At 51.9% G+C, this 18,446-nt stretch overlaps 1 protein-coding gene across 1 annotated transcript in view; it reads right to left on the reverse strand.

The window, feature by feature from the left end:
* NOS1 (nitric oxide synthase 1) overlaps positions 1-5,627 on the reverse strand; it is an 83,691-nt gene extending 78,064 nt beyond the window's left edge. Inside the window, exon 1 of the mRNA XM_062182845.1 lies at positions 4,900-5,627. Coding sequence (XP_062038829.1) covers positions 4,900-5,627 — 728 coding nt within the window. The remainder of the gene's footprint in view (positions 1-4,899) is intronic.
* Between the last annotated feature and the right edge of the window lie 12,819 nt (positions 5,628-18,446).

Raw genomic sequence — 18,446 nt, forward strand, 5'->3', positions numbered from 1 at the left:
CCCAAGTGCTTGGGCCCTGCACCCCATGGGAGACCAGGAGAAGCACCTGGCTCCTGGCTTCGGATCAGCGAGATGTGCCGGCCGCAGTGGCCATTGGAGGGTGAACCAACGGCAAAAGGAAGACCTTTCTCTCTGTCTCTTCTCTCTCACTGTCCACTCTGCCTGCCAAAAAAAAAAAAAAAAAAAAAAAAAAAAAAAGAAATCCATGCATCAATTTCCCATCATTCCTGTTTCTATGACCTTTTTTCAAGACTGTTGTGGGCATGGATTTCAAATCTTTCTTTCTTTCTTTAAAGATTTATTTACATATTTGAAAGGCAGACTGTTAGAGAGATAAAGAGAAAGACAGAGAGGCAGAGGGCAGGGAAAGGAGGAGAGAGAAAGAGAGGGAGAAGGAGGGGGAGAGAGAGAGAAAAAGAGAGAAAAATCTTTCCTCTGCTGGTTCTCTCCCCAAATGGCTACAACAGCCGGGGCTGGGCCAGGCTAAAGCCCGGAGCCTGGAACTCCATCTGGGTCTCGTACATGGATGGCAGGGGCCCAAGGACTTGGGTCATCTGCTGCTGTCTTCTCAAGTGCATTAGCAGGGAGCTGGATTGGAAGTGGAGCAGCCGGGACTTGAACCCGTGCTCATGTGAGAAGCCGGTGTCACAGGCAGTAGCTTAATTGACTGGATCACGACACTGATCCCTTCAAACCTTTTTGCACCCAAATAAACTTATCTTTTAATTAAGTTTTCCATGAACATTTTAAGGTACCCTAGTATTATCCATGAATCAGCTCGCAGTTAGTAAAACGGGCTCTTAAAACATTGTAAAAATAGTTATTTTTAAATTTGAAAGCAGAGAGAAAGGGACAGTCAGAAAGAAGTTTTCCATCCTCTGGTTCATTCCTTGAATGTGTGCAACAGCTGGGACTGGGCCAGGCTTCAGCTGGAGCCAAAGCTCCGTCCAGGTCTCCCATGTGGGTGGCAGGGGCCCAAGGACTTGAGTCACAGCCTGCTGCCTCCCGGGGAGCTGGATCAGAAGTGGAGCTGCGATTGGACCCCAAGCACTCTGATAAGAGATGTGGACATCCCAAGAGGCATATTAACTGCTGTGCCAAATGCCTGGCCCTTTAAAAATATTTCTTATGGGGCTGGTGCTGGGACACAGAGAGTGAAGCTACTGGCTGCAATGCTGGCATCCCATATGGGCGCTGGTTCGAGTCTTGGCTGCTCCACTTCTGATCCAGCTCTCTGCTAAGGCCTGGGAAAGTAGCAGAAGATGGCCCAAGTGCTCAGGTCCCTGCACCCATGTGGGAGACCTGGAAGAAGCTCCAGGCTCCTGGCTTCTGTCTGGCCCTACCCTGGCTGTTGCAGCCATTTGGGGAGTGAACCAGTGGGTGGAAGATCTCTCTCTGTCTCTCCTTCTCTCTAACACCACCTTTCAAATAAATAAATAAACCTTAAAAAATCATGTCTTAGAAAACGAGGTGAGGCACTGCATCTGATAGGGATGCAAGATACAAAGCCGGGGTGCATGTGCTGTTAGGAAACACTCAGCCTTAGAACTGCTGGCTCAGTGGGCTCCCTAGCGCCCTAACCTTGCCGTGGGCCACTCTCTCCCAAACCCCATCTGCAGTTCCTGCTGCTTAGGGTCAAGCAGCCTCACTGTGTGAGGTTGAGATGGGTGGCAGTGATGGATGAAGCATTCCTGACATAGGTTCCTGAGCTGGAAAAACAGGTCTGTCGGGGCAGGAGCCCACAGAGCAGCTCGGCCCTCCTCCTTGTAGAAACAAAGGCAGGAGATGGCTTCCCTGGGATGGAGATTGAAGACTGCCCCCCCCGCCCCAACACACACCAAGGGCGCCCATTGAAGTCTTCACACCCACAGTCAAATCCAAGTCCAAGCCTAAGCCTGATGTTCTCTACAGAGCCTGTTTGTTGGGAACAAGGTCAAAGTAGCTCCTTGGAGAGTGTGTGTGTGTGTGTATGTATGTGTATATGTGCATATAAATATGTGAGCACACATGTGGATGTATACATGTACGCGCACACGTGTATTGCATACATATATGTGTATATGTATGCTTCCGTATGTATATGTATATTGCATGTGCATGGTGTGCGTACATATACGTATGGATGTGTATGTCTATGCATGTGTACTTATGTGTAAGTATGCATGTGTATGTGTGTATATGTGCATGTGTGTATGCATATGGGCATGTATGTACATGTATATATGCACCTATGGATGTGTATATGTATGTGTGAACTACATGTACACCCATGTATGTGTATATGTGTATGTATGTATACGTGTATGGATGCATGTGTATGTGTGTGCATGCATGTGGATATGTGTGTACATGTATGTATGTACCTATGGATGTGTATATGTATGTGTGAACTGCATGTACACCCATGCATGTGTATGTATATATATGTCTATGTATGTATACGTGTATGTATATGTGTATGTATGTATATGTGTATGTATGTATATGTGTATGAATGTATACGTGTATGGATGCATCTGTATGTGTGTGCATGCATATGGGTATGTATGTATGTGTATCTGTATGTATGTACATGCATATATACATGTATATGCACATGTATGTACACACATGCATATGTATATGTGTATATGTGTATGTACATGTATGCCTGTGTGTGTGTGTGTGAGCCTGCAACAGGGGATCTCTGGGGACTGCGTATCCTCCCCTGTGGTTCAGACTCCTGGGGGCTCTGCTCTGACTGCCCGTGTCTCCTGCTGCCCGGCTGAGAACCACAGTCAAGGGCAGGGGCGAGTGGCGGCCATTCAGGCCAGTGGCCCCTGGGCAGGGTCTCTGCCAAGGATGAGTGAGTCAGGGTCCCTGCTCAGTGTCCTCGCTGCTCTCTGGGAGAGGTGCTAAGAGGGACAGGGAGGGTCATTAGGGGCCGGGGGCAGAGGTCGTGGCCAGGGTAGACGGGCACTTGCTCATGCATCCTGCTCAGCGAGGCCAATGCTCTTATCCCAGACACACCACTGCTTCTCAGCTGAGACTGGGACCCAGGAGGTGGTCACAGCCTGAATGTGCGGCTTGTCCTGGATGCGACCCTGCAGGGACCCTGGGCTGGGGCAGCTCCTTGTGGTGGAGGAGCTGAGTGCTGGCCTGGGAGGTCTCTTGCTTGTTGGAGGCAGTTGTGGGCACACCAGACCTCTAGTCTCCGGCAGCCAGGAGGACCCTGGGGAGTGACCCGGTGGCCAGCTCTGGAAATGGACCCCCAGGGCAGCAGAGGTCCGCAAGCACCTGTTCCAGCCAGAGGGTCGGCCCTGGCCTGTTTCTGGGGCCAAGACTGCATGTGCCTTCTCCCGGAGCTGAGACCACAGGAAGGGGGACTGCAAGCCGTGTCCGGGGGAGTCACAGAGGGAGGAGTGGCAGGCAGGGACCCCGTTCTCCTCGCTGGGGCCTCTGATGGGGCCGCCAGTGTCCTGCAGAGGGGATCCAGGGCCTCGCTGGAACGGGCTACATTTCTGAGCCGAGGCTCAGGGGTCAGGAAAACCCCAGGCGGTGGCCATGGTGGGCTGAGGCTGCCACGGCCCGGGGAGCCCCGCGCGGCGGTCCTGAGGCTGCCCCGTCAGGGAGGGAGCCCAGATCCCACATCGCCCCTCATACACGTCAGGCAAACGCCTACCACTGCTCCTTCCCTCCAGGACCTCAAATGCTGTTTTCCCAATGAGAACGGCCCTGGCCACCCTGCCTCCTCTCCTTCATGACCTTAGCGCGTCGCTGACCTAAGTGTGACTTTAACTATTTCTCTCCGTGGGCCATCTCCCCCGCAATACTAAGATGCCCCCAGGTCAGGGGATGTACCTTCCCACTCACTGAGCCACCACCAGAGCCAACCACGGTGCCTGGCACACAGTAGGTCCTCAGTGCACACTCAGTAAATGCCTGGACGCCAGGACTCAGCTCCTGCAACCCAGGTCCCCAGGGGCTTCCTGGGGCTCTCTAAATGCTCCCAGGCCTCTTAGGAGTTAGGGGGTGGTGGTTGGGACACCATGGTGGCCTGGATTCCGTGTGGCCCAGCCCCAACCTCCCTCTGGGCACCCTCGCCCCGCCCTGCCCTGGCAGCATAGGGCCTGTAGGGTCCACGCCAGGCCTCTGACGGGAGTGGAAGGCGGAGAGGGACTCCTCTCTCCTCTCATCCCTCTCCTGACCCAGAATCCTCCAACCACCTGGCCCAGACATCAAATCCTCCCTGGGGAGGAGCTGGCACCACCCATGGAGAACTGGAAAACTCCAATCTGGCAGACACAGAGGGGCTGGTCCCCGGCTCTTTAAGCGTAGCCTCAGCTCCTGCGTAATCTGAGTGAGATCACTGAGCTTGGGAGTCCGTGCCTGTCCCACACTCTGATTGTCTCCCCTGTGCTCGACTGTCTGTCTTGGAGACAAAGCCGGTTTAGGCGGAGGGTGGCCCAGGGCTTTGGCACTGAGCACCGGTGCCTCTCCCTTGCCAGGCAGTCCCAGGAAGAAACCCTCCTCCCTAAGCCTCAGTCTTTGAAGAGGTAAAATGTGGATCTCTCTCTCTCTCTCTCTCTCTCTCTCTCTCTCTCTCACACACACACACACACACACACACACACACACACACACACACACCCACCTTGTAGGGCTCTTACAAGATTCTCCCTGTCTGGGGATAAAGACAGGAAGGCACCACGTCCACCAGCAAGATTCGTAATGAGCTATGGGTTCCACAGCAAGAGACGCATCATTGAAGTTGTGCCCGTTCACCTGTTGTCACTGCGAGTTTGGGGGCAAGGTCAAGGGTGGCCAAATGCATGCACATGATCTGAGCGGCTCTGGGCTGTGAGGCTGAGACTCGCATGTGCACACACACATGCACACACACACACCTGGGCAGCTCACCTGTCCACCTGGACTCCTGTGTCTCTCGTCTCCACCTTGGCAGGGCCCCCTCCGTCGACTGCCTTGCTCCCACCGGCGAGGAGGGTCAGCACGGGCTCGATCTCCTTCAGGAGCTCATTTTTATCCCCACTGCCTTGCAGGCCTGCCCGGCCACTTTTCTTGGCAGGGTCCTGGCTTGACGTTCTGGGGGCCAGGCCATTGGCGCGGGAGGGTGAGCCGGCTTCCTGCCCATGACCTTGGGCGGGCTGAGGCCAGCTGCCAGGCCCCGTGGCCCCGTCCACTGGCCGTGGCTGCTCTTTGCCGGCTGACGGCGGCTGGTGGGATAGATCGACGGCTTTGGTGGGGGCACCCAGGGGCTGGGTTACCCGGATGGTCTTGGGGGTGCCGTCTCCGGTGAAGGTGGTCTCCAGGTGCGTGGTGAAGCCCTCGGGGCCCCTCAGGATGAGGACGACGTGGGTCTCCGAGGCAACACCCCGGAGCACTTCCAGGGCACTGTCGTAGCTCAGGTCCACCAAGGGCCTGCCGTTCACGGCAAGAATGATGTCGCCGGCCTGGATGAGGCCGCTCTGCTCGGCGGCGCCGCCTCGAATCAGGTCGGAGATGATCACGGGGGGCTTGCTGATGCGCTCCTTCACCAGGAACCCCAGGCCCCCCACCTTGCGCTTGAACAGACGGACCGAGATGACATTGGGCTGGATTTGCTGAACGCCAAACACGTGCTCCTCCATGGCGCCCGGCGGGAGACCTCAACGCCTACGAAGCCGGGAAGACTTTACCAGGAGGTGCTAGGCTCCAGGCTTCGCCGAGGGAAGGGGCCGGGGAGCCGGGGCCGCCGAGCGCTCTCAGTCTTCTCCGGCTCTGACGTCAACCCGGCGTCACCCAGTCACGGCCGCCCGGCTGCCGGTGGCATGATTTCATGCGTCTGCCGCCTCCCTTGTTCTCCAAGGAAGCAATGGCTGACCAGGCAGACGTCGGGAGAGGTGGCGGGGGAACGTGTCCCTGATCAACGGGTCAGACAGGCTGAGGGGGAGAAGCGTCTGGCGGAGGGGTCGAGGGGGACATGTGGCAGATGTAGACTACTCCCTGGGCATCGTGGTCCCCCGTCCGTGAGGTGCACAGCCGATCTGGGGCTCCCGGAGCTGAGGAGAGGGAGGGCGTAAAAAGAGGAAGAAAAACAAGACACTGACGTGGAGTACACGGTACCACTCTCAAAGCTAAGATGGAAACGGTAGCCAGCAGACAGGCCCCGGCTGCAAGCCACCAACCTCAAAACCAAATCCCTTCTCTCACAGGGGACGCCTTTCCCAAGTTCATCCCTGTGATCGAGACCCCCAGAGACCAAAGATCCTCCTGGGGACACCAGGGACAGTGCCAGAAACCAAGTGACAAAAACCCCGAGACCTCTCCCGTCTCCTTCCAGGCGTCGGCACACCCACCTGTCACTCAGCCCTCAGCTCTACGTTTTGCAAACAGGTTCTGTGCGCCACGTGGGAGCTCAGCTGGCACAGAGCTTGGGGCTTCCCATTCCAGACCCCCTGGCCCCCCAAAACCTGCCCAACAAACCCACCCTCCGGGGACCTGCAGACGATGGGTGCCACATGACCTTCGTAAGCCGTTTTGTATTTATCAGCTGACTCCAAGTTCAGAGAGAGAGACTTGACGCTGACAGACATTGTACATCCCAGAGATGGGTCCACATGTTGAAACCTTGCTGGAGAAATACCAGCAACAGCTGACCTTGAGCCCTCAGGACCAGCCCAGGTGCATAGTAGGTGCTCAATGAATATTTATGCATTCAGGAAACTCCCAAAGACAAAACAGGGCAGACACTTGCAAAGCATTGATGCTCTTCATGTGTATTTTTCTCCTCCTTTGCCCCCAACAATACAGGCCCCCCCCCCCCCCCCCGCCAGCAGTGGAAGAGCCAGAAGCTTGGGGAAGGTTTGGTCACTTGTCCAGGGTCTCATAGAGAATGACAGAGATGAGATTTGAACTTGCACCTGAGCTTATCAAATTGTGCTCTAGTTATTCTAAGTGTCTATTCTAGTTTTCTTTTTAAATCTCAATTCCCAGCTTTGCTCCCCCAGAAAGGCTGGAAATTTCCAACTTACTTGTTGGGGTACCCAAGGCCAACAGGGGCCCAGGTGGAGATGCTGGGGCTCAGGTGAAGTGTGTGTGTGTACCATGTAGCAGGTGCGCAGGGGTGGGGTAAGTGTGTCGGATGTGTCTGGGCTGGGGCCAGGCAACAGTGGGTGTGAGGGGCTGGAGGCCTCCACCAGCTGCCCTGTCCCCTCCCCTCCCCTCGTCCCCTCCTCTCCCACCCCGACCCCTCTCCAGCCCAGCAGCCTTCCCACCAGCATCCTCTCCACACTTCAGCACAAGGAGGGAGCCCCATCTGCCACCACGAACAGAATGACACTCTCTCGCTTCCCTCTTAGCCACTTCCCAGGGTCACCCAGGGGCTGAGATGCCCGCAAGTTGGGGGCAGAGGCCTCCCCACCCTCCCCAGGCGGAGGTGCCACCCTGGGGAGCAGGGTGAGGAGTGTTTTTGCAGCTTGCATTACGTAATCCCCCAGTCAGCCCCTCCGTGTGGGTGGGGGATAACGAATGCCCGGGCCCAGCCCAGGCTGCGTCCTCCGGCTGTCACGGTGTGTGTGTTTCCCTCCGTATGTTCAGGTGTCGCCGGGGCGCTGTGTCATTTCTCTGCTGTGTGTGGCCGTGTGCCGAGTGGCTCTCAGCAGCTAGCCGCCGGGGTCCTGGCAGGCAGGGAAGTCCCCACAGGACGCCACGGCCACCTCCCTGGCGAGGGCTGGTCCGCCCTTTCCTGGCTTCCTTGTTTTTTGTTTTTGTTTTTTTCTCTTTTAAGATTTATTTATGTATTTGAAAGTCAGAGTTACAGAGAGAGGGAGAGACAGAGAGAGAAGTCTTCCATCTGCTGGTTCACTCCCCAGATGGCCGCAATGGCTGGGGCTGGGCTGGGCTGAAGCCAGAAGCCGGGAGCTTCATCTGGGTCTCCCATGTGGGTGACAGGGACCCAAGCACTTGGGCCATCTTCTGCTGCTTTCCTAGGTGCATTAGCAGGGTGCTTGATCGGAAGTGCAGCAGCTGGGACTTGAACCGGCGTCCATACGGATGCCGGCACTGCAGGCAGTCGCTTCATCGGCTGCGCCCCAGCACTGGCCCTTTACTGGCTTCCTTACTTCCTCCCAACCCCATCTGTTCCAGGTACCAGGTGCAGGTAGGGCTCTGACCCCCAGGACTCCCTTAGGCCCCCAGTGTGGCCCCGGCCTCTGTCCTTCAATAGAAGAAAGGACTGGAAGGTGAGCTCCCAGGGAGGCAAGCCCCCCCACCCCCACCCCACCCCAGCTCACTCCTCCCTGGTGCCAGCTCTGGTCAGACTGGAGTACAGAGGCCGGACTTGGCCTCTGGGTGTACTTGGCCGGAGAACAAAGCAAACAGAAAGAAAGCAATCCGCACCACCGCCCGCCCCTCCCAGCGTTTCTGGGGCCATTCTCAGCTTGTCCTTTCTTTCCCCTTTGGCTTCAAGAATCAGGGAGGGCCCTCTTGGCTGGAGCTTGCGAACACGGGGGACTGGTTCCTTCTCACATATTGGCCTTAGACAGGAAACCTAATGTTTGGAAGGAACTGGAAAGAGGCTGGGTTGGGGAGAGGCAGGGGAATTTGCTCTCTGAGAGACAGAGACAGACACACAGTCTCCCCTTACCCCCCCCCCCAACTAACAATCCCATAACACTTTTTCTTTTCCTCCAAAAATCTCATGCTCACCTCATGTTATATATTTTTCCACCCTCATCAAGGTCAAGTTCAATTCTCAGGTTCATTCGGCAGAGAAATACGGAGCCCTATTGGTGCTAGTTTGCAGGTGCCCAGCTTCTGTGAGCGTCCTCAGGCCCCCCAGTGCCACAGGGACGCCGTGTAAGGTGTCTCCTGGCTTTGCAGTGTGTTTTCAGGTGGGGTCTGTTTCCCCTGACCCTCAGTTTCCTTATCTGTCAAACGGGGTCATTAGTAACAACGAGGGGAGATCTGGTGAAACAGAGGGTGCAGGAAACCCGGTGACACCACAGAGCAGAGGCTCATGACGTGGTTCCCTGGGGTGGTTATGTGATATTTAATGATGTGGGCTTCCTAGTCTACCACCGTCCTGCCCAAGCCCCCTGCTCCCCACCTTGAAGTTGCACCAAGCACTCTCGGGCTGCTCACGGCTGAGGGGGGGGGGCACCACCTTCAGGGCGTTGGAATTGGGCAGACCACCCAGCCTCTGCCCTTTGCCGCTGGGTTTTAAACACATCACATAATGCACACCTGAGCACACACCATGGGAACAACACTTAGGCGGAAGATACTTTTTCAGATTTTGCCTTCTGAAGACACCAGAAAAATGAGGAGAAATTGCCACTAGCTTGCCCCCTTTTTAGGTGGATCATTGGAAATGGGTGCGCTGGGGAGAGGATGGGGAGAGAGCAAATCCACCCATAAGCACACGGAGAGAGAGGTTGCAAGAGGATGTCGGCTGAGCCGGTAGTGCAGTATCCGAAATCCTGCCTCCCGAGCGGCCGCTGAGACCTAACTCATCTGCGTCACAAACGTGTCACTCAAAGCAGGGACGAAGGTGTACTTACAGACAGGGAGTGAGCACCCAGGTATGCTATTAGGGGCAAGTTCTACGTGGGTAAATGCATAAATAACTACAGAGATTATTCTGGAAGGAATGGACATCAACAATTGCATCTTGCGAGGAATATTGGAAGTCAGAAGTAGGAGGGAGGTGCACCTTGCACCAAATAACATTTTTCCTATTTGAGCATCACGTACATTATTTTATCCCAAGCCTACTACGTGTAAACAGACAATACGAAAGCAACAGGGCCCAGTCTGAGGACCTGTGGTTGTTTCAGGTCGTTACGACCTGTGGGTCGTAAACCCACAGCATCTCTAGCCCTGCTTCCACTCCCCCTCCAAGCTCATTTAAAAATCGATCCTAGGTTCTCTGAGTCTTAAAAAACAACAAAATACTTCCCACCCCCCAGACAAACAAAAGACTGAAAGTGTGCATCCAACTGTGCTCTTTAGAAACAAGCAACTTCCTTGCACGCCCTGAACTGCTAATTTGCAGTCTTTCCCCAGAGACATCACCACCCAGGATTGGAGCTCACATGCTTTCTCCCACGCGGGCAAGTCACAGCTGAAAACCAGCCAGCTCCCAGCAAGCCAGGGTGAGCTGGCATTCGGTGCCTTGGGGGTCCCAAGCATGGGTGCATCCTGCCCAGCTGAGTCTCCCCAGACAGGGAACCATCCCCCCACCACCCTCACTCCAGTGTCACGGCCCCTGTTGACCCAAGATGACTTTGATCTTCCCAGATGTAACACCCACATCTGAGAGGCAGGCATGGGCTCAGCTTAGAGTTGGCCAACCACTGGTGGCAACCTGACAGCGCACCTTGTCGTGGAAGGTTTGAGAATCCTGCACTCTCTTAGCTTACTGCTTCCTACAACCTTTTGGATGACCAAATTAAAAAAACACATACCTTTGGGGTGGGTGCTAAATTTGAGGACTTTCTCCTGTAGGTCAAATGCAATAAATATCCTTAAACACACACACACACACAGTGACGCCTTGTAGGGTCGTTCAGAGTATGGAGAGATTGGGAAAATCTAAGTACTCATGAACACAGGACTATTAAATTAGTAATAGCATATCCACACAATGGAATTCTGGAAAGGAATTCAATAAAGGGGGGTGAGCCAGGGTGGGCATTTTGGTGGAGCACTTAAGACACTGCTTGGGGCAGAGCCTGCGTTCCATATCGGAGTGCCAGTGCCTGGGTTCAAGTCCTGGCTCTGCTTCGGAGTCCAGCTTCCTGCTAACGGGCACCGTGGGAGGCAGCAGGTGATGGCTCAAATACTGGAGTCAAGGCCACCCACGTGGGAGGCCCGGATGGAGTTCTCCGCTCCTGGCTTTGGCCTGGCCCACCTCCCACTACTGCGGTTATATGAAGATAAACCAGCCGATGAATGATCTCTGACTGCTATTCAAATAAATTAAATAAACTTAACTACTAAATATAAATCAAGAAGAGAGAATGAGATCTAAAGCGGCCAATCGCCAAGACGACATTGTCAGATTTAAAAAGTAATGTGGAGAATGCTGATAAAGAAACATAGGTGTACGTTCACCCATTTCCACAGAAAAGCTTGGAGATGCAGCAACGTGTCCTAGGAAATATCCAGTACGTGGGTACCCGTGGCTGCTTCTGCAAAAGGGGCCTGGGATTACATGTGAAGGGAAGCTTACTTGTTATTGCACACTCTTTTGTATTGTTTGGCTGCTTTCAAAATCGTGTTTTCCACTTTAAAACAGAGCAAGGTCTTTAAAGATGGACCACCGCTGCTTCTCTGCTTGGCTTTGTGACAATACGCCAGTCCCTTAACCTCTCTAAGTCACAGTTTCTGCACCTGAAACACGGGGGCGAGACGAGCATCTCTTTAGGGTGTCTGTGAAGAGGGAATGAGACAATAGCCAATGTCTTCCGGGTTCTTACTGCACTATAGACTACGGTACGTGTCCACTGAAGAGGTCCTTCTACTTCCACTGTTACCATCATCACACAAGCACTCATTTTTCTGTTGAGCATGTGGTATCTAATGGACATAGGTTGCCTTAAGCACTTTGTGCCAAAAGACCAGTTAAAAGCTGTGGGCACCTGGGTTGATCCTGATTCCCAGTATGACGGGTGCTTGTCATCAGCTCTCCCTTCTCATGCCAACAGGGCAGGGTCTGGTGTCCCTGGAACCGGAGAGACAGATGCAGGAAGAAAAAGTGAGGTCATGGAACCTAGCAGTGAGTCAGCACCACCAAGGTGGGGGTGGGATGTGGTTGGCCCAGCTCATCGGCAGCGAGACATCTGGGGGAAGCATAGAGCCTCCATTCTCTCTGTTTTTCAGAGCTTGTGTCCATGAACTAATTCAGATGAATGTAGCCAATTATATCCAACACGTGGACAGCTAAACCCAGGTTTCAGGGCTAAGGGTCTTAAAGTCCTTCCATTGACCTGGCAGTGACACAAAAGTCCCCACGGATGCACCTCTGCCTCCACTCTTGCCGGACACACCTCACTGATGTCAGCGCTATGAAGCCGTCAAAGCTGTGAATCTGGGGCCAAAAAGACATGAGTGTGACCCAGCTCTCCCACCTGTTAGCCCCAGATTCCTCATCTGTAACACGGAAGGGTGATAAGGCAAATACATGGGACAGCGAAATGCATTGAAGTTACAATCTGGGACGGAGGAGGGTGGGGGGAAAGATGTCAGCGGCAAGTGCAGTTAGGACAAAGGTGGGATTACGGGGTGTTCGTGAGCGTGTGTACAGGAAACGTAGCAGACTGAGGACTGGTAAGCGGGGAAGGCTTTGGAGGAAGTCAGGAGAAAAAGGCAGATGCTGGGGGTAAGAGACGGAGGAGAGGCCAGGACGGGGGATGGCACGGAGGTTGGGGACGAAGAGGCACTGGACAAAGCCCTCTGGGGCAGAAGAAAGCCCCCCTCCTGCTATAAAGCTGCAGAGATTCTCACGCACGTCTCTCGAGAGACAAGGTCAGGATTCTGGACTTGATTCTCCGAGCCACAGTATGGACTGCAGGATGTCGAGACGAGACGTGCCATGGTCAGATTTCGATTTTATGAAATCACTCCGGCTGCTGCAGGATGAGAAATGGGTGAGAAAGCAAGACTGGCCTTGGCCTTGGGAAGCCCAATCAGGAGGCTGCCCTAGGCCAGAGATGCGAGGTGATGGTGGTTAGCATTAGGGTATTAAAAGGGAGGAAAGGGGGCCGGCGCCATGGCTCAACAGGCTAATCCTCCGCCTTGCGGCGCCGGCACACCGGGTTCTAGTCCTGGTCAGGGCTCCGGATTCTGTCCTGGTTGCCCCTCTTCCAGGCCAGCTCTCTGCTGTGGCCAGGGAGTGCAGTGGAGGATGGCCCAAGTGCTTGGGCCCTGCACCCCATGGGAGACCAGGAGAAGCACCTGGCTCCTGCCATCAGATCAGTGCGGTGCGCCGGCTGCGGCGGCCATTGGAGGGTGAACCAATGGCAAAGGAAGACCTTTCTCTCTGTCTCTCTCTCTCACTGTCCACTCTGCCTGTCAAAAATAAAAAAAAAAAAATAAATAAAATAATAAAAAAAATAAAAAAGGGAGGAAAGGAGTAAGTGGGTGGATTGAGTCAATGATGTGTGGTGGGTGACTGGGTGTAGGGGTGAGGGAGGACCTCCTGGAACCTGCCTTGCACAGGTAGACAGGGGTATAAAGTCATTTTCTGAGAGAAGGGACACTAGAGGGCAAGGAAAAAATGGAGTGAAATAAAGAATGAATGAAACACTTCATAGAACCACCCTCCCTGAATATTAATACATAATTTCACTATGGTCAAGGATATTCTAAGAGTCAACACTTTCCGATACCATCACTTGCATAATTCTGGGAACTCGGGGGATTTCAGGAAATACACTTAATTTAATTCATTCTTCAGCTTTGCCACTGGCTGGCTATTTGATCTTGGGCAAGCAATTTAATGTTTTGACCCTCAAATTCATTTTGTGAAATTGAAATGCTAACAACAACGGGTTCCTAAGTTTTGGAGAAGATTCAGGAAGCTGGACACAGTAAAGTGCACTTTGTAAACTGTCGGCTGTAATGGTGATGTTGGTTTTTAGGAGGCATCAAGAATAGTATCCTGGGGCCGGCGCTGTGGTGTAGCAGGTAAAGCCACCGTCTGCAGCACCAGCATCCCATATGGGTGCTGGTTCGAGACCTGGTTGCTCCACTTCTGATCCAGCTCCCTGCTAATGCACCTGGGAAAGCAGTGGAAGATGGCCCAAGTCCTTGGGCCCCTGCACCCACATGGGAGACCTGGAAGAAGCTCCTGGCTCCTGGCTTTGGATCAGCACAGTTCTGGCTGTTGCAGCTATCTGGGGAGTGAACCAACAGATGGAAGACCTCTCTCTCTCTCTCTCTCTCTCTCTCTCTCTTTCTCTCCTTCTCTCTGCCTCTGCCTCTGCATTTCTGTAACTTTGTCTTTCAGGTAAATAAATAAATCTTTAAAAAATAGCATCTTCTGAATTTCAGCTCAGAGTTGACTGGAGACTCAGCCATGGTTCTCCTTTCAGACCTAGCATCTTTGGGTGCTCCCTGGTGTAGATAAACTGGATCAAGAGGACAGTAAAATGTATCTCATGAAAGGAAAAAGAAGCAAGAATGGTTATTTTTAAGGGAACAGTGACAACATCTACTTAAAAGTTGATGCTTAATAAATCACATCCTCCACGTAGGCCTGGATCAGTTATAAATGAATTTCAGGAAAGACAGAACACAATCAATAAAAAACACAAACCATTATGGCAGAAATAATTCCACATGTCAGACATATCAGTAATAACAATAAATGTAATCAAGTCAAATTTGAGTAAAAGATTAAGACTCTTAGATGAGCTAATGTGCATCTATAGTTCCCCTACGATGGAGACAAGAACCAAGGACAAGAGGAAAACCAGTTCACCGAGGCAGGCCTTGCCTGGTGCACATCTTGCCTGGCACACTTGACTGTGGCCATCAATGGTATGGTTTAACTTGAATGATAGAACTGATTTCTTAGAATACATTAGCACCTACCTAACACACAATAAATATCTGAGTAAATGATCAGCTAGTCACAGGATTATCTTCAACTGAATGATAATCAGGTTGGAGTTATAAAATTAGCTTTGTAAATAATCAGTTTCATATGTTCAACTTAATGTTTTGAATATTTTTATACACAATCTATTGAATTATCTCATCCCATGTTTACAACACCATATAAAGGATATGACACTATCATCCCCATTTTATAGATGTCAGAAGTGAGGCTCAATAACATTCACTGAATCCTAGATTCTACAGCTAGTGTCAGCAGGGGTGGGGCATTCAACCCAAGTTTGCCTGAATGCAGTCTTCTCTTTCATCACTTTCTAAGTAATGCTACATATTTTAAAGCAATTGGCCTGATCAATAACTATGTGATAGCAATTGGTAAAATGCAAGGAATTCTAAGGATAGTCTATCCCAATGGATTTTCTAGTGTATTCCTAATATGGCGTTACTTGATGCCCCATAGGTCTTAGGGATCCTTGAAAATTCTGGGAATTTGTGCATAACTTTTGTGACTGTGCAAATGTGCACTTCTCATTAATATAATTTTCCAAGCACTTCCTGATCCAATAAATGAAAGGGTCTTAGTCACTGGATTAATCATCCATTCAGTAGATAAGGAGGCTGAGGGTCACAGCTGGAGTGTGTGTGGGAGCTGCCTCAGGTTCTTAGAATCAGAGTCAACTCAAGTTTCTCAAACTCAGGATACACGCTCATTTTCCTTGCCTCCCCATGAAATTAGGAAATTTGCTGGGAGTCCTATATTTGACAGTGATAGCAATGTCAGAAAGTGAGCTGCAGGCTTCATAGGAAATACGGCTTCTATCTAGTTCTATTATTTCTTAAAAATCCAAAGTCACTCCAGCGGTCAAATATCACCTCACTTCCCTTCCTGGTGAACCACCTCCAAATACTACCTGTCTCCCCAGGGTGGAGAGCAGGACCTCTAACGACACCATATCAGGTGGGGAGAAGGGGAGAGGCTGCGTCCAGTCACTTGTCAAGGCACATGTTTAAATGATCAGCTTGTTACCTAGGATGAAAAGCTGTGGTCAACGGCAGTAACCTTGGGAGACTGGTTCCAGGAACCTCATGGACGCCAGCACCTGTGAATGCTCAAGTCTCTTCTACAAATGCATGGTATCTGCCCATAACCTATACATATTCCCCTTTTACTTTAACCCATTCATAGATGCCTTGCAAATGGTGACAGCTGTTATACTGTTCAGTTTAGGGGGTAGTAAGAAAAAAGTCTTTTTCATGTTAATACGGGTACAATTTTTTTTTCCAAATATTTTCAATCCACAGTTGGTTGAATCCACAGATACAGATCCCATGGACATGGAGGGCCAACTATTCTTACTTCATACTGTAAAGAAACCATAGATGATAATTTAATGTTTAAGACAAAAAAATAGAATTAAAAAGGATTGTGGTATAAGAGACTTCTGGCACAATTTCTTCCTTGGAGTCACTACTCTGCTCCTGGAAGGTGGAGATCATGTTTCTCTGGCTTACAATCTAATAGGTCTTGGCACATAGTAGGTACTTGCACAAGGGTCTCATACTCAGGTGTGCAGCTGCTGAAGGAAGTAGCCCAGGTGTGAGGTGAGAGGGAGCGGAGGGGACTGCAGACATCCGGAGAGGTCCTGCCATGTCACCCAGGAAGTTGAGGCTGGCATCAGTTCACCTCCTGCCAAGCAGAGAGGCAGGCAGTGCCAGCTCATCACAACGCATGCTTCACAAGCTTGGTTAATAAAACTTGAATTCAGAGAAAGGAGAGTCAGAGCTGGCACTGTGGCATGGTGGGGTAAGCCTTTGCCTGCAGTGCCAGTATCCCGTATGAATGCTGGTTCGAGTCCTGGGTGCTCTGCTTCTGATCCAGCTCTCTGCTATGGCCTGGGAAAGCAGTAGAGGATGGCTCAAGTGCTTGGGCCCCTGTACCTGCGTGGGAGACCTGCAAGAAGCTCCTGGCTCCTGGCTTTGGATTGGCGCAGCTCTGGCTATTGCAAGCATTTGGGGAGTGAACCAGTGGATGGAAGACCTTTCTCTCTGTCTCTACTTCTCTCTGTAACTCTGGAACTCTGCCTCTCAAGTAAATATATATATTTAAAAGGAGAGTCAAGGGAGAGGGACCCTAACAGAGTTTGTAACATCCCCAGCATTGGGTGTGGCCTAGTGCCCTGCTACTCTGTGTGTGGTCTGTGATCAGCATTATCGGAATCACTGGGGTGATGCCGGCAATGCAGAGACCCAGGCCCCACTCCAGAACTATGGAGCAGACCCTGTATCTAAGGTCCCCAGGTGCTTCGCGTGCACACTGGCAAAACCTGCCCCAGTTTGCCTCTAAGTGTCTGGGCCATTATTTTGCAGTTGCATAAAACTTCTAAGAGAATACTTTGATCTAGTGAGGGTGATAATGTCAGGTTGAACGGTATAAAATTGCTGTTATTCAACTATTTCATGACTTACCAAAATGGCAATTTCAAATAACATTCCAATTTCAATTCCAACTATAACCTGTTCTGTACAAAAATGCTTCAAATCCGGGACGTGCCCGCTTCACCAACACTCTGGTTGGAGTCTACAGATAACCGTCCGTATGCATACAGATGTGTTCTATTTAGTTAACATAGTCTTAAAAATTGTTTTTGTGCATGGGCAACCACCATTTAAAACTGGAGACTGTGCATAAGATACAAATCTCCAGGTATCTTAGAACCGTGGAAGATGAGTGATCTGGTGCCCCCAGGCGACCCAGGAGGTTGGTGGGCTCCCCCCACGCACAAGAGCTTGCAACATCCATCCCAGGCTGCTGCTCAGCCCTGCCTGAGCACGGTGCCACACTGGAAGCGACAGTCACTCTCAATTCCACGTCTGCTTCTTTCCTCCTTAGTATGCCGCCCCAAACCCTCCTTGGAGTGACAGCTTTCTCTCCAAGAGGAGATTGTTCTTTTGATGTGCACTCAGTCCTTGTCACCAGGAATTGAGGAAGATGGTCTCAGGCCTCACACCTGTCCTTAGCGACTCCACCTTGGGGCGACACAGACCGGCTTGGTCTTATTTTCTGCCATACCTGGGTACCTGCTGCACCCCTGGAAGATACCCACCTTGGCACCTGCTTCCCTTACTGAACAGAGCTCTGCAAATTTCCCACCCTCCCCCAATGAAACCCACAGTAGAATGAGAATAACATTGCCTAGACAGTCCCTCAGCAGACATCAGAGGAGGGAAGGAAGGCTGGTGGGGGAACGTCACGATTAAGGTCATAGTTAGGGGCTGGTGCTGTGGCACAGCAGGTTAAGTCCCCTCCTGTGGTGCCGGCATCCCATTTGGGCACTGGTTTGAGTCCTCACCACTCCACTTCCAATCCAGCTCCCTGCTAATGTGTCTGGGAAAGCAATGGAAGATGGCCCAAGTGCCTGGGCCTCTGCACCTGTGTAGGAGACCCAGAAGAAGCTCCTGGCTCTTGGCTTCAAATCTGCCCCGCTCCGGCCATTGCAGCCATTTGGAGAGTGAACCAATGAATGGAAGACCTCTTCTCTGTCTCTCCTTCTCTCTGTCTGTAACTTTGCCTCTCAAATAAAAAATAAAGAAATCTTTTTAAAAGAAAGAGCATAGGTAAACACAACAATACAAGAAATCGGGGCCAGCGCCATGGCTCAATAGGCTCATTCTGCCTTGCGGTGTCAGCACACTGGGTTCTAGTCCCGGTCAGGGCACCGGATTCTGTCCCGGTTGCCCCTCTTCCAGGCCAGCTCTCTGCTATGGCCCGGGAGTGCAGTGGAGGATGGCCCAAGTGCTTGGGCCCTGCACCGCATGGGAGACCAGGAGAAGCACCTGGCTCCTGC

Source organism: Lepus europaeus, chromosome 23, assembly GCF_033115175.1.
Source record: "Lepus europaeus isolate LE1 chromosome 23, mLepTim1.pri, whole genome shotgun sequence".
In the NCBI taxonomy this organism is placed as follows: Eukaryota; Metazoa; Chordata; class Mammalia; order Lagomorpha; family Leporidae; genus Lepus; species Lepus europaeus.